At 38.9% G+C, this 26,814-nt stretch overlaps 1 protein-coding gene across 8 annotated transcripts in view; it reads left to right on the top strand.

Annotated features, from left to right (window-relative positions):
* Nucleotides 1-20,029, top strand: part of LOC135203196 (large ribosomal subunit protein mL55-like) — a 73,396-nt gene extending 53,367 nt beyond the window's left edge. For 7 of the 8 annotated variants that reach the window (XM_064232930.1, XM_064232932.1, XM_064232933.1 and 4 more), the window contains one exon: nt 11,249-11,462. In XM_064232930.1, coding sequence (XP_064089000.1) covers nt 11,249-11,320 — 72 coding nt within the window. In that variant the 3' untranslated portion in view covers nt 11,321-11,462. Of the gene's footprint in view, nt 1-11,248; nt 11,463-19,821 lie in introns of those variants that run through there. The other variant, XM_064232931.1, reaches the window with a different exon arrangement.
* The last annotated feature ends 6,785 nt before the right edge of the window (nt 20,030-26,814 follow it).

Here is a 26,814-nt window from a genome sequence, read left to right as displayed (position 1 = left end):
TTAGCTCAAAAGATTAAGTTTTTCCGCTTTGCCCAAGGATGTCACCGTGGATTGGATGACTTTCCTTTCGTGCACTGATAAAGGTATTAGAGATGGCACACAGGAAATTATTTCTCTCTTTGCAATGGGTGTGCTCAAAAAGAGAGAGCTTTGGTGTTTGTTCACGTAGAAGAGCTTCACAGCCTTTCAGAGGTCATCATTATTATTTTTGCCTATCGATTGCAAACACCTTTTCCCACAGTCTTCCAAAAGAAGAGTAGGCAAGATCTTTTAGCCCGCTCTTCGAGATGCCTTAGAAAATTTTCTTTGGTTAATTAAAGATTGGTGTCTCCTCTTCAGGCTCTGCCCTTTTGCAGTGGCAGATCAAGGCCTCAGTCTAGACCCAGGATGAACCTTTATTTCTTTTCCTGCCCTTGTAAGAAGACTTTTCCCCCGAATGTATAGTTCCTTCCCTCCATGTGCCAGTAGGCGCAGAGGAGGGGATTGTGGAAGTGTTGAAAGAAGGTTATTCCATTCTATTCAGTAGAAAGCTCCCTTGGTGAACTCACCCATCATGTTGAGTGCCTACTTGGTAGGCTCAGAGGGTATTTGGCCCTCTCAAACGAAGTCTCATCCCTCCAGAAGGAAGCCATTGATGTAGTACAAGAAGTCACTTCAGTTGGTTTCTACAATTGTCTCTATGTGGTACCCAAAGCGTCAAGGGGATGGAAGCCAGTACTGGATGTCAGTGCTTTGAATTTTTACGTTGGAATGATGAAATTCAAGATGGAAACAAGTCATTCTGTCATGTCATCCATTCACAGATATGACCGGATGATACCTATAGATATGCAGGATGCTTATTTTCACATTTCAGTGCATCCAAAGTCCAGAAAGTACATACCTTCGTTTTGTGTTCCACAAGAGTATACCGGTTCTGAGCCCTGTGCTTCGGATTTCAACAGCACTGCAAGTCTTTACAAGGGTACTTGCTCCACTTGCCCAATGGCTTTATCTAATGGGGATTAACATCTCCCTCTTTTTAGATGACTGGCTTCTTTGATTATCTTCAAAGGAAAGGTGCATGGAGGATCTTCAGAAGACCCTTCTCTTAGTGCAGGACTTGAGCCTATTAATTAACCATCGCAAATCCCAACTAATTCCTACAGAGAACTTTATATTTGGGGATAGTGATAGATTCTCAGAATTTTCAGGTTTTTTCCTCCCCCAAAAGAATCCAGGTGTGCCTGAAGAAAGTGAAAAGTTTTCCTCTCCTGGCATACTTGCCCTGCCAAGCAATGGATGAGCTTTCTTGGCACCTTAGCCTTAGCCTTCATGGAGCAGTTTTTTGCCGTGGGAAGGCTCCATATGAGTCTCTTCAGTTTTATCTTTGTGCCAGCTGGACAGGAGAACTCATCCAGATTCCTTCATGTTTCCCACCTCTCAGGAGATCAAGGAGGATCTCCTATGATGGAAATCAGACAACAGACTTTCAGAAGGGAAGTCTCTGCTTCCTTGGAGCCCCAACCTAGCCTTCTGCAGACACGTCTGATTTAGGTTGTGGGGCTCTCCTAGACGACCAAGTATCAGAGAAGTGGTCTCAGAATCAAATCCTTTTGCACATCAACCTGAAGGAACTACAGCGATTTACTTAGGACTTCAGTATTTGTGAAGAAAGTCCACAGCCAAACAGTGATGGTGCACTCCAACAGCACCAAGCACCATGGCCCTGGTTTATATTCAGAAGCAAGGGGGAGTCATTCGTTCTATTTTTGTGAAGCAGCAAGATCTCTCCTCCTTTGGACAAACCACAACCAAACAAAGCTTGTGACCTGGTTCATCCAGGGCAAGCTCAACATCTTAGTAGACTCTGAGTTGTTGCAGGCTGGTGCTCCCCAAAGAGTGGACTCTACATCCGCTGGCGTGTGAGGACCTGTGGAGACTGTGGGGGAGGCCTCTCCTAGATCTTTTCATGACCTCCAAAAACAAGCAACATCCAGTATTTTTTTCCCCAGTCTCGGATCCTTTAGCATGGGCAACGGACACCACGCTACAAGACTGGTTCAACAAAGATTTACAGTAATACCCCGAACTTATGCGAGGTTAGGTTCCAGACCCCCTTGGGAAAAGGGAAATTTTTGCGTAAGTTTGGCATGGTCTCTAAAAATGCTAATAAATGCTTACTTCTAGAGTTTGAACACTAAATACAGGCAGTCCCTGGATATGTGCAGGGTGCTGAGAAGCGAAAACTGCCGTTGACAGAAACTCGTGATTTATGGCGCTTATGGTGCCAAGTTTCAGTTAATGGCACCTCTGTTATCGGCACCTTATGGAGCCGTTAACCGAAACTTGCCCCGTTATGGCACCGTAAATCTCCGGTTTTATGACATTAGACAAGTGCCAGAATAACCACTGGTTCCATGCAACGTAAAAACACCGTACAAATAAAACAAGCAAGTGCCATAAAACCAGACCGCCATTAACCAAGTCCACCGTTAACCAGTGACTGCTTGAATGACCCTATTCATGCTCCCTAAGTATTAGGCTAACTTTGAAAGGACGTTAAATTTACTGTAATCCCATTTAGAAGTTAGCTTATTATATTCGTCTGAAAAAAAGATAAATAAATGGTTGGTAAAAATATAGGAGTGTTTGAAGGTAACATACGTACAACATATTCCTCTCTTCTTTCCCCTGTCTGACTGACTGATCCATTTTCAGAAGTCTTTTCAACCACTTTTAAGAAATTCTTTATTCTGTCCCTTTCCCTTTGTTCAGAAATTCGTGAACAAACTGTGCTTTTTATTTAGACTGATACAACTCTTAGTTATGTGTTTGTATTTTAGAAGCTCATTTACAGTTCTAGATGGTAAAGGTAAAAATAGATCAATTAAAAATTATCTACTCCCAACTATGAGAGAGAGAGAGAGAGAGAGAGAGAGAGAGAGAGAGAGAGAGAGAGAGAGAGAGAGAGAGAGAGAGAGTTGTGCTTACATAATTATTAAGCTAACTTTTAAATGAAATTAAAGTTACTGTAATTTCATTTAAAGGTTAGCTTAATACATTACCCTTAAAAAAAGAATTAAATGGTTGGCAAAAATATAGGAGTGTGTGAAGGTTACATAAATACAATGGAGAGAGAGAGAGAGAGAGAGAGAGAGAGAGAGAGAGAGAGAGAGAGAGAGAGAGAGAGAGAATTATGTAAAAATCATTGTCCACTAATCGGCACAGTACTTGACATATTTGACAGCTCTAGGCTTCGAGCTTCTTGTGGAGTTAAGAAGAAAGAGGGGAAAAAATTTGGTGCTCAGTGAAGAATCCGTCTCACACCCTCTTGAAGAATGCTGTCTTTCTTAAGAGATCTGATTACCAAATCTCATTCCTTGATTGAAGGATCAGTCTTACCTTCCTTCAAAGCCAAAGCTCATGCAGTAAGAGTAATTGCAACTTCATTAGTCTTCAGACATATTTTATCCTTGCCCTCTATTTTACAAGCGACCCATTATCTTCGTGATGTAGAAACAACTTACAACGATCGTAGTACGTTGGGTCTGTTATCAGTGGCTGGTATGGTGTAGGGTAATGAGGCATAGGAAGTCTTGCAACCTTCCTATCATCCTTGCTTTGAACTAAGGTGTCAAGTTTGAGGGAAACCTGGCGGCACGGTGTACTTGAAATACCCACAGGTCTTAGTGTTTTTTATGGTTGGGTATTAATTTAATACTTGGTGTAGGTATTCATGTCTGGTTGATTGGTTTGTTGGTACTGCACCCTGGGCAGGGGTAATTATGTATATATGTATGCTTGGTACCCAACGGCCTTATCCCTTGTGACAAGCTCCCACTAATGTAGAGGTGTGTCAGGGCTATTTCGTCATACCCTACATGAGTGCTGACCAGAGGCATTATCTACCTGCAACAGCTCTCTTACCAGGTAAGGAAAAACAAGTATTGTATCAATGTTAGTGATTTCATATTCTCTAAATATCATCAATGATGTTTAGGAATAGAAAAAGTCCATTGTTTCCCACCTCTAGTACAATGTGGAATTCAGCAATATAATTACTTGGTAAGTTACATATTTATTATAAAATAAAAATTTTATTTATACTTACCAAGTAGTGATTATGAATTAAAGCCCTCCCTCCTTCACCTCATATGGACATGAGAGCAGGTAACAATTGACAACTCTCAGCTGCATTATTCCTTTCTTACCCAGAAATTTGTAGGGGTCAATTAGCTTACACAAAGTAGCGTTACTGTGAATTTCAAAAATTCATGCTGCCACCGAATGAAACCTTAGGCAATATAATTACTTGGTATGTATCAATAAACTTGTATAAAAATGTTGTTTTTAGACTGGATGGCATACCAGTCTCAATAGTCAGTGAATCAGTGATTTTAGTGGAAAACAGATGTACAAAAACTGAGGTACTGATGTTGATTTTCTAAACCAAGTTTAAGAAATAGTTTTTTATACATGCGACTTACCAGGCAGATATATACTTAGCTATAGACTCCGTCGTCCCGACAGAATTCAAAACTCGCGGCACACGCTACCGGTAGGTCAGGTGATCTACCATTCCCGCCGCTGGGTGGCGGAATCCCAACCATTCCCGTTTTCTGAGCCAGATTTTCTCTGTCGCTGAGGCCGGCAACAACTGTTGTTTGGTCTCTCCTGATTGGAATTCTGCTCATTTGCCGAGAATTGGTTGGACTCATTTGGTGAAGTACTCTTGTTTATTCTCGGGATTGGCATACGCTTATTTTGGACTGGATTAGGACTTGGATTTGGTTTTTTCTATTAAGATGGCTGAAGTTAAAGTTACACCTAAGTTTAGGGTTTGTGCAAGGGAAGAATGCAGAACTAGGTTGTTTAAAGCAGAGGTAGATCCTCATACGCTTTGTAGTAAATGTAGAGGGTCTGAATGTGCGTTTGATAGAACTTGTGCTGAATGTGAAGGGCTTTCGGAGCAAGGATGGAAGGATTTAGCTTCTTATATTAAGAAAAGAGAGAAGGATAGAGCTAGGAAAGCGTCAGCTAGAAGCTCGAGTAGATCTTGTTCTTTTGAGCCTGAATCAGAAATTAACAAACTAGATGATGTTTCTCCCATAACCTCAGCCCCTTCTCCCTGTGTTGAATCTAAGGATTTATTTTCAGAAATGGAAAAAATGAGATCCTCGATCAGGGAGCTTCAGGAGCAGCTTAAAAGCTATGGAAACACAAGGTAAGAGTGTCAGTGAATACAGTGACCCCAGTGCAGTGGAGGGGGCGTCTGATCGGCTCCGCATTGCTCCTAGGCCTAGACCGCTTCCAAACTCCCAGGACCAGGGGAGGAGGAATGTCAAAAGCCGCAGGGAGGATGTGGAGCATCCCCAACGATCAGGCGTCCCTTCGGCAGACCCTGAAGTAACGACCCAGGCTGCCTTGGATAGCCGTAGAAAAGGCATCCTGGAAGAGTGTTTTTCTGCGTCGGACTCCTCCTCGTCCAGGCGTGGATGGAGCTCTGCTTCGAAGTCTCATCCTCTGAAGAGATCAGTTGGTAGCGCCGAAAGGAGAGAGCTTTTGATTCAAGCCCAGAGCGATTTCCAGAGGATTTTCCTTCGACTAGTAAGAGGGCGAGAAGACCGTCTCCAGCGCCTCAAGATCCGACAAAGCTTTTCCTGCTTAATCTACAGGAGCAAATATCCTCCTTGGTAGGCGCTCTACATAAGGATTCGTCTCGAAGGAAAGACTCCTCCCTTCCAGTGAAGAGATCAAAATTTTCTTCTCCTGGTAGGAGAGAAGTTTCTCACTCTAGCAGGCGCTCGTCACCGGAGAGACTCTCTCGTTCTCCCTTTAAACGATCCTCTCCTATCTATAGGAAGAAAGTTCCCAGCGGTAGCCGCTCGCAGAGCAAGCGGTCAGCTACGTCTCTTAGGAGAAGTCAGGAGTCGGACTCCTCTTCTGAGGATCAGAATAGGCGTCAAGAGCCTAAGAAGCAGGAGCTTGTTAGAAACATAGAGTTGACAGAGCCTAGTAGGCGCCAAGAATATCACAGGCGTATAGAGCCTAACAGGACGCCAGGAGTCTTGTGAGAGGCGTCAAGAGCCTACAAGGAGTCACGACAAGCGCCAGGAGTCAAGCAGGCGCCAGGAATCAAGCAGGCTTCAGGAGTCGAGCAGGCGTCAGGAGTCGGGTAGGCGCCAGGAGTCTAACAGAGCCAGGAGCGAGCAGCGTCAGGAGTCGAGTAGGCGCCAGGCTCCTTGTACGAGCTTAGGTCAGAGTAAGACCCCTTCGCACTTTATGAGTTCTTCGGAGAGTAGGAGCCCTTCACCTGGTAGGAAACAGGTGCCTGAGAGAAGATCTCGTGCGTTTAAGAACTCTATTGCGCCTTGTAGTAGCAAGGATTTGTCACACGGACGACGTTCTTCTTCGTTTGACAGAAGTCCCTCGACAACTAAGAACCGCTCTTCTCCGAAAGGATCCCCGACAGCCGGAGACTTAGAAGAAGTCTCGGATGAAGAATTACCTGTGGATGTAGTAGTCTCTGATTATAAGAGATTGTCCTTGTTGTTGTTGCAGGAGTTCGGAGATAAGCTTCAACCAGCGGATCCGCCCTCTCCAGGATCTTTGCTATCGAGCACGAAGTCTCCAAAAGCATCCTCATTTGTAAAAATGCGTCCAGCCCTTAGTATGAAAAAAGCGTTCAAAGGATTTGGAGAATGGCTTAAGAATAAAAGAGAAGCGGGCAAGACTGTTTTTTCATGCCCTCCTTCAAAGTTGACGGGTAAACCTGGAAGATGGTACGATACCCAGGAACCTATGGGCTTAGGACTGCCTTCATCGGCAGACGCAGATTACGCTTCCTTAGTAGATTCTTCAAGGAGGCGCGCTCTACTATCAGCAAAAGCTACTTGGGGATGTGTGAACTGGACCATCTACTAAAGGGACTCTTTAGGACGCTCGAAGTATTCAATTTTATGGATTGGGCTTTGGGAGCCCTTGCGAAGAGAGCCCAAGATCCCGAATTTGTCACGATGGAAGAATTATCGAGTGTGTTATCGTGTCTGGACAGAGCGGTGATGGACGGTTCGGTGGAAGTGGCTGCTCTTTTTGGATCGGGAGTTTTGAAAAAGAGAGCAGTGTATGGGTCTTTTCCTGTCCAAGTCAGTATCTCCTCTACAGAGGTCGGCCTTGCTATATTCGCCACTTTCGAACCACCTTTTCCCACAGGACACGGTGAGGGATGTAGCAAAATCATTAGCTGGAAAAGCCACACAGGATTTACTGACACAGTCAGCAAAGAGGTTCAAGCCTGCGGTTCCTTTTCAAAAGAAGGATAAAGCACCTCTTCAGCAGCCCTTTCGAGGAGCCTCTTCCTCCTCAAGAACCCCTTTTAGAGGTAGAAGACCGGATACCAGAGGAAGACCTTCCAGGAGACCTGCAGGGAAGGCAAAAATGAAGAAGAAGTCCTCCAGATAGCGGTAGGCGCCAGACTGTCGAACTTTGCCAGAGTCTGGGCGAAGAGAGGGGCGGACCCCAAGCTGGACCCTCTCGATCCTCCCCTAGAAGAGGATACCTTCTCCCCCTTCAGGGAATATCCTCCCTTAACAAGAACTCCAAGGGAGTTAACAGCGAGATACAACGATCCTGTCAAGAGTCAAGCTCTCCTGCAAGCAGTAGAACTTATGTTGCAGAAAAGGGCAATAGAACCGGTTCAAGATCTCCATTCACCAGGTTTCCTACAACCGTCTATTCCTGGTACCAAAAGCCTCGGGCGGTGGAGGGGCCGGTTTTTTGGACGTAAGTGCGCTGAACGTCTTTGTGATCAAGAAGAAGTTCTCGATGGAGACCTCTTCCTCTGTACTTTCTGCTCTTCGTCCAGGGGACTGGATGGTATCCCTGGACCTTCAAGATGCATATTTCCATGTGCCAATTCATCCGGCATCAAGGAAATACCTAAGATTCATGTCACAGGGAAGAGTGTTTCAATTTCGAGCGCTTTGCTTCGGACTTTCGACGGCCCCGCAAGTCTTCACGGGTATCCTAAGGAATGTGGCGCATTGGCTACATTTAGAGGGGATCAGAATCTCTATGTATTTGGACGACTGGCTAATACGAGCAAAGTCGAAGCAACAGTGTCTGGAGGACCTTTCGGTAACATTAAAGATGACGCAGTCATTGGGACTCCTAGTCAACCTCGAGAAGTCCCAGCTGGATCCCCAGCAGAACATAGTTTATCTGGGGATTCGGATGGATTCTCGGGGTTTTCTAGCGTCTCCGTCAACAGAGAGAATAGAGCGCTTTGCCTTACAAAGGTGTCAGGATTTCTAGGGAAAGAGCATTGTTCCGCGAGGGAGTGGATGAGTTTGCTGGGAACCATTTCCTCGTTGGATCAGTTCGTTTTCCCTATGGGAGACTGCACCTAAGACCCCTTCAGTATTATCTGAAGGAGAACTGGGATCAAAGTTCCCAGGACCTCGAAGAGTCATTCAGGATAACGGACAAGGTCAAACAAGATCTTCGGTGGTGGTTAGACCCGAAGAAACTCGGTCAAGGAATATCCTTGCACATAAAGAGCCCTCTCCGAGCGTTGTTTGCAGACGCAATCGGACGTAGGGTGGGGAGCAACGTTGGATTCGCAAGAAGTGTCGGGAACCTGGGAAGGAGCTCAGGTGTCCTGGCACATAAACAAAAAGGAACTGAAAGCCATTCACCTAGCTCTCTTGCACTTTCAAGAACAGATATTAGGATCGATCATTCAGGTCAATTCAGACAACACGACAGCCCTAGCATATATCAGGAAGCAAGGGGAACTCATTCATTCTCCCTTTACGAGACAGCGAGGGAGTTGTTGCTTTGGGCGCAAGAGAAGCAGATCTCTCTTCTAACGAGATTTATTCAGGGAGAGAGAAATGTTCGAGCGGATCTGCTAAGCAGAAGAGACCAAGTGCTCCCCACCGAATGGACTCTCCACCCTCAAGTGTGCGATCAGTTATGGGGGTTATGGGGAAGGCCGAACGTAGACTTGTTCGCAACCAACTGGAACAAGAGGTTGGAGAATTATTGCTCCCCCATCGCGGATCCAAGAGCAATAGCGATAGACGGTCTCCTCATGGATTAATAGACGGGTACGCTTTTCCCCCCTTCAAATTGGTAGGGAAGTAATAAGAAAGTTTGCCTCCTCAGAGGGAACGAAATTAACTTTGATCGCTCCCTTTTGGCCAGCCCTAGATTGGGTGACAGAGTTGCTGGAGTGGATAGTGGATCTTCCCAGATCGCTCCCACTAAGGAGCGATCTTCTCAAACAACCCCACTTCGACAGGTATCACAAAAACCTCCCCGCTCTAAGTCGGACTGCCTTCAGACTATCGAAGGACTCGTTAGAGCGAGGGGGTTTTCTCGCGAAGCTTCAAAAGCAATCGCAAGAGCCAGGAGACCATCCACATTACGGGTGTACCAGTCGAAGTGGGAAGTGTTTAGAAGATGGTGCAGGACGCATGAGCTATCCTCTTCCAGTACCATCTATAAAACCCGACATTGCAAATTTTCTTCTTTACCTTAGAAGAAAGTGTGGCCTAGCGGTATCTACGATCAAGGGGTATAGAAGTATGCTGGCCTCGGTGTTTAGGCATAGGGGTCTGGAGGTGTCGGACAATAAGGATCATACATGACCTTATTAGGTCTTTCGAGACCTCAAAAAGTCAGAATAATAAAAATCCCAGTTGGAACTTGGATATAGTGCTGCATTATTTGATGTCTGAAAGATTCGTACCTTCCAATAATTCTTCTTTTAGGGATTTGACAAGGAAATCTCTATTCCTGTTCGCCTTAGCCACGGAAAAAAGGGTGAGTGAACTTCAAGCGTTAGAGGGCAGAGTGGGGTTTAAGAAGGAGGCTGCAATTTGCTCTTTTAAGCCTCTCTTCTTAGCCAAGAACGAAAACCCATCAAAACCGTGGCCTAGAAGCTTCGAAGTGAAGGCACTCTCTTCTCTTACGGGGGAAGAAAAGGAGAAGACCCTTTGTCCAGTAAGAGCGCTAAAATTTTATTTACAAAGAAAGTCTCTTTTGGGAGGTACGCAGGAAAGTCTTTGGTGTTCGGTCAAGGATCCTACAAGACCAATATCAAAAAACGCCCTTACGTTTTTCATTAAAGACGTTATTAAGGAAGCGCATCTTAAATGTGGTGAAGAACAATTTAAACTCCTCAGGGTAAAAGCACACGAAGTGAGGGCCATAGCAACCTCAATGGCTTTTCATAAAACGTGGTCCCTTCAAAATCTAATTGAATCCACGTATTGGAAGTGTAACTCAGTGTTCGCCTCTCACTATCTAAAGGATGTGAGAGTTACTTATGAGAAGTGCTTTTCACTGGGAGCATATGTGTCCGCGGATTTAGTGCTGGGAGGAGGAGCTGAGGTTAATCCTAATTAGTTAGGTTATGTAATTTTAACATTATGGTGTTTGGTTTTTATGGTTGACTGAAAGAGGGTATAGGAAGAACCCTTTTCAGTTCTTAGATTTAACATGGTTAGGAAGGTCAGGTGGTCGGGATTAACTTTTGGTCTCCTCGTTGTGCATTATGTAAAGCCTAAAGCTCTCATGTAAGAGGGCTAGCCCCCATTGATAAGATACAGGTCAGGCTCTGCCATGTAAGCGGGTAAGCCCCATTGGTACGATCCATGCAGGTTCTGTCGCGTAAGCGGGCTAGCCCCCATTGACATGATCCAGAAGGGCTGTTCGGTCATAGGTGGTTTACCTCACTGAAGCTCTTGAGGCAGGCAGACTAAATGACAGTAATCATGAAGTCTTCAGCCCAAACAGGTAAGAACCAAGGATTGATATCCTACAACAATTGTTGTTTCCCGTTATTAGAATTTTGTTTATATATATAGCTGTCTCTCGCCCTCCACCAAGGGTGTCAATCAGCTAAGTATATATCTGCCTGGTAAGTCGCATGTATAAAAATGATATTGTTAAGATACAATAAAGTTTTATACATACTTACCTGGCAGATATATACGATTAAGGGCCCACCCAGCCTCCCCTCAGGAGACAGGTGTAAGAGAAAATCTGGCTCAGAAAACGGGAATGGTTGGGATTCCGCCACCCAGCGGCGGGAATGGTAGATCACCTGACCTACCGGTAGCGTGTGCCGCGAGTTTTGAATTCTGTCGGGACGACGGAGTCTATAGCTAAGTATATATCTGCCAGGTAAGTATGTATAAAACTTTATTGTATCTTAACAATATCATTTTTCTATCATGTTTATGTATTATCTTTACAGGTGTTGATTGATGATGATATAGAGGATGATTTCAACCTTGATAATTATCAGCATTTGTGGAAGAAAAAATAAAAACCATGATTGATATGATTTGAGGTAAATAATAAATATTCTGTGCAAAGTTTCTTTGCAATTTTTTCAACTCATGTTGCATGGTTTGAATTCAGTTCGTTGTTGTACATACAGTATTTGTTTAATAAAAAAATTTTTCTTATGTAATTTTCTTCTATGTCCATTGTTTGTATATTTGTTATTTATTACAATGTAGAACCTTGAATTTCAAGTTAACTCCTTTGTCATAAAAATTAATTTTTGTGTTCATTCAAGTTTGAAACCATTTATACAGAACATATTCTTCTGACAGAAGTTATGTCAAATATTGAAAATTTATTTGCAAATTTAATCCACTTATATATTTGGCACAAAAGTAAGGATGTATGTAATCAGGAGTAATATTACAGTTGTTTTGAAATGTAACTACTGCTAACAGTTTGTGAACTCTCCGATCTGGCTGAGCAGCAGCAGCATTTCGTAGGAAGATAACTAATAATTTCTTTACAACTCTTATTTTCACTTGTCAATGTAGTTAGACAGATTCATAAATCATCTGAAAACAAAATTGTGTTTATGCAAGACCACAAACAATTGCTTTACAAATCTTTTAATTTCATAAATTTAAGGTTAAATATTTATTCAGTGGTCTGTTAAACAGTTAAATGATCACCAGTGTAGGCAGTTAAACTAACCCAAAAATCCCATTTGTTCATTCCAACCTGTTGAATCTTATTCTGCAACAAAGCCAGCTTAACTATCTTGCGCTTATGAAAATCCAAATAGTACCATCTCTATATATGCCTGGTCTTCCTGAGGCCTCAGTTACTATTAATTCTTCTGTGTGACCCCATCCTTTCTTTTCCCTAGAATTAGCAGCAAAGGGATTTACTGTACGTACTGTTTTATCTTAATCATGTTTTCATTATTAATTTTATTTTCTGTCAGTATTGGTTCAGGTTAGGCTTGTTCTTAAATTTGAGGTGAAAATTGGGGTAAGGTCAGGTTAAAGAAGTTGGGAAGATGAATAAACACTAAAGTATATTATTAAAAAGTAAATGGGAGAAACTGGCATATCTGGGGTTGAGGGGCTGTTGAAAAAACTTGTAAGTTTTTTTTACCATGCTTTGTAAGGCTCATTATAAGAAGTCCACACAGAAAACTTATGGAGTTAAAATAAATTTATGGACCAGTGACATTTATGATTTACATGTGTATGGCCACAAATTAGTGTAATTCAAATCCTTGTCAACAATCTTATAGTGGATACTTGGGCTTTGTTTGCAGAACTTCAGTTTTATGTAGAAAAACTGAAATATAATGTTTTAAAAGATTATGGGTTGAAGAAAAACTGTACAATTGAATTAAATGTGACAGGCCACATCATATTTTTCAGACAAATGGAGAATTTCTAAACTAAATTGTTGATGCACATTATTGGAGAACTCGTTGTTCTTATCATTAGGTTTGTCACGAGACCATTGAGTCACATTGATAAATGTATTTCTGAGGCTTAGGAAGGAATGTATTATGTTTTTAGAACTCAGTTTTAAAAATAACAGAAACAGTTGTGTTTATATTTATCTTATAAAAGTAGCTCCGGGTAAACAGTCAGTAGTTGTTGTTTAATTGTCTCTTCATTATCTCCTTAACCCTGAAGTGTTTAAGGCCATCACCAATTATGTCTTGAATCAGGAGATTACAGAATTCTTAGCACAGTCTTTGAAGTCTTCCCTCTGGTGTTCTGTATCTGCAGTCTTTTCCATGTGAAAGTTCTAAGCAGAATATCAGTCCAAACCACCCTTAACTTCTGCCACTTCAGTAAGTTCTTTCAGGGTGATCAAGGCTCACAAAGCTTCAAGAAGAACCTTAGGTAGTGATGATTCTCAGGGAACGATATACTGTGTACATTTTGCTACTCTTCCACCCCTGTTGGCATCCTTGATATCCTTCCTTGCATAAAAGTTGTTATGCAAGGTGATCAAGCAAATTTTAGACCAGTCACAGAGGTTTTACCACCAACTAGTTGCCAAGGCCTTCGAGGAAACTAAAGATCAGTATGGGACTTCTCCAGTTGCAACAAGTTCATTCATTTTTACTCCTTTTGGGATAGGGCCATTCAGTTTGGCCTTAGCAGCCTTCCAGATGGGTGACTGGATATTTTCTGTCAGTATGCAGGGTATGTACTTTATTATTTTTGTTATTACGTATTCAGAAGGTGAACCCTATTCATATAGAACAAGCCCATAGGAGCCATTGACTTGAAATTCAAGCTTTCAAAGAATATGGTGTTCATTAGGAACAAGTAAGAGGAGGTATAGGGAAATACAGAAAGAAGAGATCTTGCTTATTTAAAAAATTGATAAATAGATAAAAAGGTATCAGAATGCAAGGAGAATAGAATTATGGTGATAATGCATTGTACCTTTGCTTGAATTTGTGGTTGCAATTGCATGATATCATCAGGGAGACTGTTCCACAATCCAATGGTGTGAGGAATAAAGTACCTTTGAAACTGAGAAGTTCTACAGCGAGGCACATTTACTGCATCTTGGTGCTGTGTTTAGCAAATCTGGTTGCTCTTGGCAGGAGGAGGGGATGAGGGATCAATTGAGTGAGAAAGATCTCTGTTAAAATAGAACTTATGAAAAATTGACAAACAAGAGACCATCCATCATTGGTCCAAATCATAACTACCACCATGAACCACTCTAAGATAACAAGAAACAGTATTCTAGTAAAGGAAGCACAAATGACATAAAACAGGTTGCTTTGATTTTATCACTACCTAACTTTTGATCGGCATTTGGTGACACTTTCATTAGATGTTTTCAAAATTAAGATGCAAGTTGAAAGTTACACCTAGAATATTTAGAGCTTCACACTGATTCAGCAGAGTTCCATTAACTTGGAGGAGAGGATGGTTTAGAAAATCTGTATAAGATCTGCTTAATTAAGTGTTTTAATTTTACTGGAGTTCATCCTCATACCCCACTGACTGCGCCAGTCACTAATCCGCTCCATGTCCTGACTGAAACTTATAGCAGCTTCATTTTTCACAAATGAAGACTACGACACCCACAAGTATTGGAGCATCAGCATACTAAACAATCCTGTTTTCCAGGCCAACAACCATATCATTTGTATGCACTAAAAATAACAATGGACCAAGAACACTGTCCTGTGGAACTCCAGATACAATAGGGTGTGGTTCACTAAAGATCTTATCAACAGCAACTTGTTGTTGCCTAGCTGAAAGGAAATCTTGAAGTAAATGTAAAACATACCCCCTAACTCCAAGATTCTGAAGTTTATAAATAAGTGCCATGTGTTTTACTAAACTGAAAGCATCATTGACATCTATTTGAATTAATCTGCACTCAAAATACTTACAAAGGTTCTCTTGCAAATGGCATGTCAAGACTACAGGAGCATTGTAGGTACCTAACTGCTTCAGACATGCATATTGACTATCAGCAAGCAATCCTTTAGATTCCACCTACGTACGTAGTGGCTTAAAAATTACTTTTTCTGCAACTTTGGAGAGCACAGGGAGAAGGGAAATTGGCCTATAGTTACTGCAGTCTGTAGATATGCCTTTCTTTGGAACAGGCTCAGTAATACTATGTCAACATAAAAATCTATAGAATCTACTAATCTTGGATGACGACACACTAGAAGCCATTTTAAAAACCAAAGAATAGAAACCATCAGGATCTTCTCTGGCTATTAAGAGTATCAAGAATATATTTAGCATTCCTATATTTACATTAGTCACAAAAGTTACATTGAAGTTATAAATAAACCTAACCATGTCATGAAAAAAATGCTAGAAGTAACTGATCAATAAGGTGGAGCCGGCACACTTTATTAGACATAAGAAACCTGCCAGGTTTGCCACAACAAATGGGGGATGACAGTTAGGATGGATTTAGAAATTATGAAAAGCCTGGAAGGAAAAGATTAGGAAAAGAAGATGCTTTCCTGATAATCCACCAAGCAACTTTTGCTTTCTCATCAGCCTGTCTTGCACACTTTTCAAAAACATGAAAGTGAACAGAAAAGAGGAAAAATGCCTGATTGTCCCCTCAAGGAAGGGAACTCAAACCAAAGACCTTGGAAGGCCACAATACAATGGCTATGGCACAGTCCTAGGTGTGAGAACAAGGTTTGTATTCATAGTAACCTTCTCTGAAGGGTTGTGTACTAAGGCTAATGAGATCAGAGCTTGAGAGATCTGGGAGGGTAGACCAGCGATGGGATTGCTATCAGGGAGAGGGGAGGTTGGCAGTCCTTGACAAGTAATACATAACTGTCCAGAAGGATAGACTATCCCCACTTGTGGCAGCTAGAGAAGGGGACAGTCAACCTTAAGCATTCCCCTCCCACATTCTCTGTTTAACCCCTTTAGCCAGAAATGGAGAGGGATTGTTTAAAAGGCTGGGAAGACTCTTGGCCCATTTGTGATGAAGAAAAACCTGGACACCTTGTCATTGTGTTGAGGAGGTCTGAGTCTTCCTGATACTGGATACAGATGACATGGCTTCCTTAGAAAGTTTGGCTGCAGTACCCTTTGAATGCCCACTGGGCTTGAAGGAGACTGCATGTTGGCTTAAGGTATCCTGGCTATCTGAATGCCTCTTCAAAAAGTAAAAAGAGTAACCTAAGACTGATCCATTCTACTATGTGAGACTACTCATAAGAGAAACTTGTGTGGAGAAGATGAGAAGATAGATTTTATATTTATTGAGTAAAAACTTACAATACTTTTATTAGGAGGCCAAGAATTCACTGACACAAATAAAGGAGGCCAAGAAATCACTGACACACCCCATTTTTCCCATAGGCTGCACTCAAAGTCTGTTGCATGGTCAGCCAAAGGTTGAACCATGGTATTGCCTAGGAGGCAGCCATGATGACTGAATATGGTTCCTGACTCCAAAACCGAGAGGGAATATCCTTCCTAAAGTTTATTTTGGGAGAAATCGTTTGTCAGCTTGGACGAAGCAGGATAACTCAAGTGTCAGCTCAAAACCACTGCAATACAAAGAGGTATAATAATGAAGCACTCTTGCATGTGTGAACCTTCTGTTTGGATGTGCACATTCCAGAGATGGTGCAGGCATACATCAAGTTTTGGATGAACCAGGCATAGTAACCTGTCACACATGAACCCTTTATCTGGATGCGCCAATTGCTGTTTCTTTGCATATCTTGGCATAGGTGCAAACAGGGAAAGTCTTTTAGACAGTCCTCTTGTCTTGGAAGGAAATGAGGAAACCTTGGCTCACAAGCCTGCTCAAGAGAACCCAGTGTCAACTCTACAAACAGCAGATGTCCTGCCTGTAGGTGAGTGAATACTGTTGCTAACTCCCAAAGGTGGATGGCACTCACTTCTTGTGAGAGGGCTTCCAATACTTTTATTTTCTTTGCCCCAGTGGTAAAAGTGGTATATAAGGAGGAAGAACTTAATGAGGAGGCAGCCTTTACATTTTTTCAGCGTACTCTGTCCACAAATCTTATTCTCTTGGCTACAATAAAAGACATTTTGAGGCAGGTGGTAACATCGGAGGAGTATGGTCTATGCTCTACCCTTGGGGTATTTTCACAAAAAAGACTGCCATAATGACGTGTTCCTTAGCAGGAACAGCATTGAAAGATGGTGCTCAAAATACTGAAGAGCAGAAATGTTTGCCAGTACTTCAGTGAAACTGCCAACAAAACCCAGGAAGTAGTGGCAAACTACAATTGCACACTGCTGTCTCACTTGGGGAGTATTTGATGCACACACCAGGGTTGACACGGAGATCGAGAGCAGGCTGGTCATCTCCAATCAGAGGAGAATTAGCACAGGGCATGGAAAGAGGTTTGCCTGAAAGGAAGATAGTAAACAGATTCTGGGCTATCAAAGGCAGACTAGTTCTCTTCAGAGAAACTGGCAAACATCTTTTAGCCTTCATCCCTTACTTTGGAACCTCTCCACTGTGAAGAGGAGGAGACGGCACATTCCTTGCAGGACCTACTGTAGCAAAACAGCAAAACTTGGCTACACACCAGCATAAAAAGCCAGCTTTTGTCCTTTACACCTTTCGTGTTCACTTTTTTTCTTTTTAAATCTGTGCTTAAATGACAAATTTTTAATTGATTTGTATTTTTCATAGCTTACAAACCTGAGGTCTTAACAATCGGATAATCTTCTTGTGCCAGCTGGAAAATAGTTAAAAACAATCAAACATTGTAAAGCAAGGAAACTGGCATCTGGCAACTCATGCATATATGAGGTGGAAGCTGGTCACTGACCAGGCATAGACCCCTGTGATGCATCAGTCTTTTCCCTAACCCAGGAAAAGAGAGAGGGGCGGCTAAAGGTGGGCAGTAATCATTAAGATTCTGGTTTGTTAGCTTTGAAAAATACAAATTGGTTAAAAATTTGTCATTTGTTAATATGCGGAACAAACCTTCGGTCTTAACAATAGGATAGACTTATACTTGGAGGGAGGTACAAGTATCCTAAACTGGCTGGGAGTTTAACCCGCCTGACCCTTCATAAAAGAACGAGTTCTAAAGAAGGGGGTCCAAGCCTGTGAGAGAATAGACAATTGGATATCTAAAACCTCAGCCATCTGGGTTGAAATACAGATTCATTGCATTCCAGAAACAAAAAAAACTCTTGCCTGTCCAAGCAACAAACCATGCAAGCCACAGATGTTTGTCACCACTCCTCACTCTTGCTAGAGAGAGAGGAGGACTTGCTACTGAATAGCAGATTTGTCTATTGTATAGTAACAATACAAAACCACCACCAGTATGACCACCCTACTTACCTGTATCAGACCAGTTCCAGCATATGATGTCTATTCAGGGCAGCCAACTCACTCATTCTCTCTTTCACACAATCATCTTAGGTAAGATACAAACTGTCCCGCCAGGGGTACTGGGTGAATTACACAACTTGTTGGGGAGCCACCACCAGCCCAAGGAGTGTCCAAAGACCTGTGGGCGATGTTCTTTAGGTAAAAAGAAGTGAACGTGGATTGACTTAGCCAAGAACCAGTGCTCAAAATTCTATGAACAAGCAAGTTTTTCGTAAATGCCAGAGAGGAACTTATACCTCTGATGTCATGTGCTCTAACCTGCACAGAGTGACAGAACTAGCATGTGAGGAGTAAGCCTGTTTAATTGTCTCAAGTAACAAGAACGAGATCATGTTCTTGGACACTTCCCTTCTGGACCGGCCTGTACTAACAAAAAGTCTATGGCACCTAGGTCTTAGGTGACGAGTCCTCTTTAGATAGCATGGCAGTGCTCTGATGGGGCAAGGCAAGAGCTCTTGTGGATTGTTGTTCACAGTCATTCAGAGGGAATGGAAAATGAGGCCAATTGGTCATTGTGCACAGAGGGATTCTGGGTCTTAGCCACAAATTCCAGGACAAATTCAAAAGCCACAGACCTCCAACCCCTGGTGTGTTTAACATCATATCTTAGGCCATGAAGCTCCCCAACTCTTTTCAAAATAGCCAAGGCCAACAGGAAAACTGTCTTTAGTGTCAGATCCCTGTCTGATGAAAGACTTAAGGGCTCGAAGGGAGTTCGAGTAAGACTTCCCCGGACTAGAGAAAGATCCCACGCAGGAGGCTTGAGTTCTCCTGGAGAACAGGACTGTTCGAAACTCCTGAACAACAAGGAGATTTCCCAGGATGAAGAGATGTTCACGCCTTTCAGGCACAAAACCAAGCCTAAAGTCGCTCTGTAGCCTCTGATAGCTGAACAGAAAGACCTTTCTCAACCCTGAGGAAGATCAGAAAGTCCACTATCCGCTGAAAAGACGTGATTGGAGAAACTCTGTTGACATCATCAATCATAGTAGACTACCCATTTTCCCTGGTAAACTGCTGACGAAAATTTCGTGAGATAGCCAGACTCACCTGCCTACCTCCGAAAGCACATGCTTACATAGGTGGTGGTGGTTTGTATTTTGATAGGAACAATGAGTTCATTCTGCTTTGCATATGTGGATTGAACTTTTTGGATGAAGTGTGATGGTCTTGGCCATAGTTACTGCACTGTGAATGGCTGCAGTTCCAGTGGCTATGCTCAAGATAACCATAAACTGGATAATTCTTGTAGTACTCCCAAATTTAGAGAACCTTTTATTTTGTAAAGGTTTCAGAAATTGTATCCACTTTTTGATCCCCAAATTTTAATGTTTAGAGGGAATTACTGTCTTCAGACTATATTTATGTACATTTTTATATTTTTCCTGACAGTTTCCCGTCACATGTAATTGTAATTGTTGTATGATGTCAGAATGTATTTTAGTATATCTGATAAAGGATATTCAAGTGGCATTTCATAGTATAATAAATGTAAGATGAACTGTAATGTGGCTTTACAAATATTTTAATTTCATAATTTATTTTATCTTGTAAAAGTAAGATTGCTTATGTGTACATACATAGATTTATTATACAACAATTGGTGTTGACTGTATAAACAGGACACCCTTAACTCATTTTCTCCAGGCAGTGTTTTGGTAAACTGGAGAGCACTTCTAAGTCCTGCCAAGCCTACCACATCCCAGATGCTAAGATTTTGCAACTTTTCTTCACTTTATCATTGAGCTTTGTGGTTGATGGTGCATTGAAAAATATGTAGTGCAGAATCCTGTTCTTAATCCATTTCTCAAGTTTTCTCATTTATCTACTATCACATATATCTACATACACACAAATAGATAGATAGAGGTAGATAGATTGATCCTATCTATCTATATATATATTATATATATATATATATATATTATATATATATATATATATATATATATATATATAAATAAAGATAAATGCCACGAAGGAAAAATAAGGACTACAGATGCCCTGAAAAGGAAACTCGACAGAAAACTAAAAAATCTTATTGATAGCAGTGATTGGACTAATTGTGCACGTCAAGATTGTGTTGTTAACTTATCTAGTAAACAAATAAGTGAAAATGTTGTGAGTGCGCTTGGATATGGTTTATCTTTCTTTGCAACAAGTAGACCTTCGGCTTTAATGATTGGGTCATCCCTAAGTAAATTTGAAAAATATTGTGATCTTCCTCAAAATCATGTCGACATGCTTAAAGGTATTGTTTACGGAGCTGCCAATGTTAAGCATGAAAGTAACTTCCCTGCTCGCTATAAGAAAAGTTTGACCGATCTTAAAAAGGACAATACTATCCACATCACAAAAGCGGATAAGTCAAATAGTATAGTAATTTTAGATAAAGCTGACTACATATCACGTATGCAAGCCCTACTGGATGATGATGTGACTTATAGAAAACTAACAAAAACTCTCTTGATCAAGTCATAAAAAACTTCAATAGCATAGTGAAAAGTATCCTTAAAGATAAAACAGAACTACTAGGCAAATTGTCAGTCAATTCTCCTTCGCTACCTTACTTATATGGATTAGTCAAAACGCACAAAGAAAATAACCCTATGCGGCCTATTATCAGTACTGTTGGTTCAATTTCATATAAACTCTCGAAATATATCACTAAGATCTTGTCCCCGTTACTTGGAACCATCTCCGATTCTCATATATATAATTCTCTAGATTTAGTTGATAGATTATACAAAATTGCTCTTTGCCCTACTGATAGATTCGTTAGTTTTTGACGTATGTTCTCTTTTTACTAAAGTCCCTATAGACTCTATTTTAGAATATCTTAGCAATGAACTAACTCAGCATGAATTACCTCTACCTATAAGTCACATTATTTCACTCACGAGTTTGTGCATTTGTGATTGTAAGTTTATATTCAATGGTGAATTTTATCAACAAATTTTTGGCATGGCAATGGGAAATCCTTTATCACCATTGCTCTCAAACCTGTATATGGAATTCTTCGAAAAACGCTACTTACCTAATATCATTCATATTCCTGTAAAGTGGTATCGTTACGTTGATGATTGTTTAGCTGTTCTTCCTGTCGGTATTGATGTAAATGATTTACTCTCTAAATTAAATAACCAGGTACCATCGATTAAGTTTACTCTAGAATTAGAAAAAGACAATTGCCTCCCTTTCTTAGATGTTTTGATACATAGAGAACCATTTCAATGTAAATTCAGTATTTATAGGAAACCGACTAACAACTTAACTTATGTTCATTTCTTCTCAGGCCACCATCTTAATATAAAAATATCAATTTTTTCCTCTATGTTTTTACGAGCATTACGAATTGTCAGTCCACAATATTTGGATCAAGAAATTGAATACATAAGAAAAATAGGGAAAGATTTATGCTATCCTTCACATATATTAGACATTTGTTATAATAAAGCCCACAAAAAGTTTTATACTGAAAACAACACACAGAAAGAAAATTCTAAGAACATTCTCAGTTTGCCTTATTTTAACGGATTTGAAACCATTAAACCATTGTTAAAAGCTTTTAATGTCAACCTTGTTTCTTCCTATAATAACACACTAAAAAGAATGTTAATAAAAAATGGCCCCAGAGAAAGCAACAACATAATATATAAAATTCCATGTATGGATTGTCCTCATTCTACCTCGGACAGTCGAGCAAGGGCTTAGAAGTAAGGCTAAGCCAGCATAAATACTCTGTAAAAACTGGGCAAAAATCTAATGCATTATTTATTCATTTAAGTGAAAACAACCACCGAATTAATTGGATTGACAGTTCAGTAATTGCACGGTCAAGAGATGTCTTATCACGAAATCTTTTAGAATCTGCTTTAATACAACTTACTTTTCATTGTAATTTCAATGTTAGTCGTGGCCTTTTTCATTTAGACCCTTGTATCTGTAACATGTTTAAGAATGACCTCAAATATATAATTACTGACTTAAATAAAAATCAGTTGCCTTAGAGTTATTAAAAAAATTTTATTGTAATGTATGTCTGTCATTTTTTGTGAATATGGTTTTGTCTACCAGGTTCCGTATAGCTGTCACCTATAATCCTTTAATTGTCTGGAGATTGTATCTGAGATGATTGTCTTAAACCTTTAATTGCACCCTTTGTTTATGCTTGTTTGGGAAGGTTTCTTATCTTCCAGGTGTGTCGGATTCTAGGCACTAATCCTTTTATAATCCCTATCTGTCAGTTATACGAACCTTCTTGTATTGTCTTTTCTCGTATTTTTGTCAGTAGCTGCTTCAGTAAAGGGCTTTTCAGCCGAAAGATCTCGCAGACTCCTTCGTTTATTTTTCCTTCGTGGCATTTATCTTTATTTATGGATTTATCACGTTCCTAACTTTGTCGTGAGTTCTGTTATACATATTATATATATATATATTATATATATAGATATATATAATATAATATATATATATATAATATATAATGTATATATATATGTATGTATATATATATATGTATTATATAGATAATGTTATATATAGTATAGTATTAATGTATATATATTATGATGTATATAAATTGTTATGTATATATAATATGTATGTATATATATCTAATATATAATAATATATATTTATATATATATATATAATAATGATATATATTAATATATATATATATATGTATGTATAATATATATATATATATGTATGTATAGAATATATATATATCTTATGTATATATATATATGTAGGTTATATATATCTATATGTATGTATATATATATATATGTATGTAATATATATATATATTATATGTATGTATATATATATATGTATGTATGTATATATATATATATAGTATGTATTATATGTATATAGGTATATGTATATATGTATATGTATATTTATATGTAATATATGTATATGTATATATGTATATTATATGTATATATATATGTATATATATATGTTATATATATATGTATAATATATATATAATATATATATATAATATCTATAATTTATTATATATATGTAAATATATATATTACTAGTAATATTTAATATATATACATTATATGTATATTATATATATGTATATATATATGTATAGATATATATTAGTATATGTATATATATGTATATGTATATATATGTATATGTCTATATATATATACACTATAATATCTATATCTGTGTATTCTATGCTATCGTCTCTCTCTGTCTATATATACCTCTCTGTCTATATCTATCTTCCTCTATCGTCTCTCTCTCTGGTCTCGTCTATATATATCTTATGTATATCTATCATCTATGTCTATATCTATCTGTTATAATCTACTCTATCTATGTACGTAGCTATATATATATGCTGTATCTCTCTATATCTCTATATGTCTCACTACTAGATATCTCTCTTATCTCTGCTGTACTTATTATATATATACTGTATATATGTCTTAATATATATATATGTATATATTATCGATATATATCTTATATATCTGGTACTATATATATATCTATAATTTACATCTATATATATGTATATTATTATTCTATGTATAATAATTAGACATATGTATATATCTTACTATACAATATATATCATATCTATATATATATATATCTGATATCCTATATACTATGTCTATCATATCTCTATTATAGATATATGTATATATCTAATTATATGGTATCTCTCTATATATCTCTGTATACCCCATATATATAATCTGGTTATGTCTCTCTATCCTCTATATCTATCTATTCTGTATCTATATATCTATATAATATATGTAATCTATATATCTCTGTCTCTGTATCATATTATATATATCTTAATCTGTTGCTATATCATGTCTATATATATATATATACTTATCTTCTATATATGTTATCTCTATAATATTGTATATCTAATATATACATCTGTATATCATATATCTCCGCTCTACTCTATACTATATATCTATCGTATATATATCTATATATATATAATCATGTATCTATATATATATGTATATATATATTTACAGGCGTCCCCGGGTTTTACGACGGGGGTTCCGTTCTTGAGACGCGTCGTAAGCCGAAAATCGTCGTAAGCCGGAACGACGCTTGGAAATATGTCTTAAACTAATAAAAAGTTATAAAAACCTTACTTGTAATCCTTTGGTTACACTACATGTTGTTTCCTGTAGTTTTTATGTACAACCTGGAGTTATTTTCATAAAAGAATGCTGGTTCTTGAAGGTAAAAACTATTGTAATCCTCTGGTGACACTACATTCTTGAAGTTTTATGTACAACCTGGAGTGATTTTGCCAAATCTTGAGGGCTACAAGAACAGCTGATTACTATTTACGTATCATATAGACTAATTAAAGTAAACGTATCTTTAAATAGCTTATATATTAGTATCAACAAAGCATTTTCCTGCCATGAGTCAGAGGCCGTTAAAGAAACGAACAACTTCTCTGTCCTATCTGGTTCAGAAAATAAACGTTACGTCAATCCCCTAGACCATTGTTGCCAAGGCGTCTCTCTCTCTCTCTCTCTCTCTGATCAAATTACACTGGAACCTTGACATACGATTGCCCTAATATAAGAATGTTTTGAGATACAACAGAAAATTTGCAAAAATATAAGCTTTGATATATAACGAAATATTTGAGATACGATTTTGCGATGAGTGTTGGTTGTATAGGCGACCGATAAATGGCGTTCAGTCTGTTTGTTTGTTGGTGCTGCATGTTAACACGTCGTCGTTTAGTTCGTTGTATTTGCGCCTATTTTTCGTGTTATTTTGTCTATTTTATTATTAACCATGGGTCTCAAAGCTAAAGACAAAGCAGGTGATAAGAAAAAACCCAAGAAAATGATTTTGATGGAAGCAAAACATGAAATTATAGCAAAGCATGAACGTGGCGTTCGTATCGTCGATTTGGCAAACGAGTATGGTCGAAATCCTTCTACAATATCCACGATCATCAAGCAGAAGGAAGCTATAAAAACCTTCCAAAGGCATCACCATTATTTCTAAACTACGAACTGATTAAAAAAAAAAAATAATTAGTTTAGCAATGTTATTTCATTTGTGTTTATTACGTAGTTATTAGTGTACATACGTAAATAAAAAGAGAACAAATCGTTCCCTGCCACCCTTCCCTACCTCCATCCCCTGCTGGCCTCACGTCATCTTTCGTTGTGGTAAGTAAAATTCCTTTCTTTTTTTTAATTGATTTTATTAACATTTATTATCATTTATCACATTGCTATGTTATTTTATCATTATGTGTGTTATTACTCGTTTATTTGTGTATAAATTGTGTATATTATATGTAATTTAGCTGTGTTTAGGTGTGGTTTCATAGCGCTAGAATGGATTAATACATATTACATTATTTTTAATGGGAAAAAATGCTTTGAGATACAACTGTTTTGATATACGATGATGGTAACGGAGCAAATTAAATTCGTATGTCAAGGTTCCAGTTACTGGATAATGTCTCTCTTTGGATACTTCGATTTTGCCAAATCTTGAGGGCTACAAGAACAGTTGATTACTATTTACGTATCATATAGACTAATTAAAGTAAACGTATCTTTAAATAGGCTTATATTATTAGTATCAACAAAACATTTACTGGCATGAGTCAGAGGCCGTTTAATGAAACGAACACTTCTCTGTCCTTAACTCGGAGCGTCGGAAGACGCCTCTCTCTCTCTCTTCTCTCTCTCTCTCTCTCTCTCTGATCATTACTGGATAATTTTTCTCTTTGGATACTTGGAATTTGCGTTGTAATCTAACCAGAAACTTCGTTTTGTTGTTATTACTGGAAACAAGCAATGATTTTTTCATTATTTGCGCTTTTGGACTGTTATATGTAAACTTTGCGCACCGCAAGCTAGTATGTATTCATTCGCTCGGAAACTAGTTCTGCATACGAGGCGTCACTAAAAAACATCGAAAAATACGACATAAAAAGTGTCGAAAATCATCATAACCTCAAAATTTTTGTTGTAATCTAACCAGAAACTTATTTTTATTAATATACTGTGCTAAACTATAAAGGATTTTTATCATAGTATGCATTTTTTAAAAGCGTCGTTAACTCGGAGCGTCGGAAGCGTCAGTGTCGTAACCTCGGAACAAGCGTCGTAATCCAGGACGGATTTTTCCATTGAATATTTAAGAAAAAGCGTCGTAACCTCGGAACGTCGTAAGCCGGAACCGTCGTAACCCGGGGACCGCCTGTATATATATATATATATATATATATATATATATATATATATATACATTTATATAATTTTCCCTTGATTCATATAGTAATCTGTCAAGAGCTGGTGTTATGTATTTTTCTCATGTTAGGTCAACTATCTATTTCCCTGAATAAGGATTAGGTAACTGTGTTGAATTGTTCACCTACTCAGCCTTGAATAGAATCTGACCATTGTACAATACTCACCAAAAAAGTACAAGAATTCAGAGATTTCTTGGAAAGGGTAAAAAGAAAAAAAATTCAAAGAGATTTCTTGGAGAGGGTAAAAGAAATTATATATAAATATACCATATGCCCAAAATGGTACTAGAATCACAGATACTCTTTAAGGGTTAAAGAAATAAACTGTA

This window comes from Macrobrachium nipponense, chromosome 33, assembly GCF_015104395.2.
Source record: "Macrobrachium nipponense isolate FS-2020 chromosome 33, ASM1510439v2, whole genome shotgun sequence".
Taxonomy (NCBI): domain Eukaryota; kingdom Metazoa; phylum Arthropoda; class Malacostraca; order Decapoda; family Palaemonidae; genus Macrobrachium; species Macrobrachium nipponense.
Note: the sequence above shows the minus strand (reverse complement) of the source record. Positions and strands in the feature narration are given on the sequence as shown.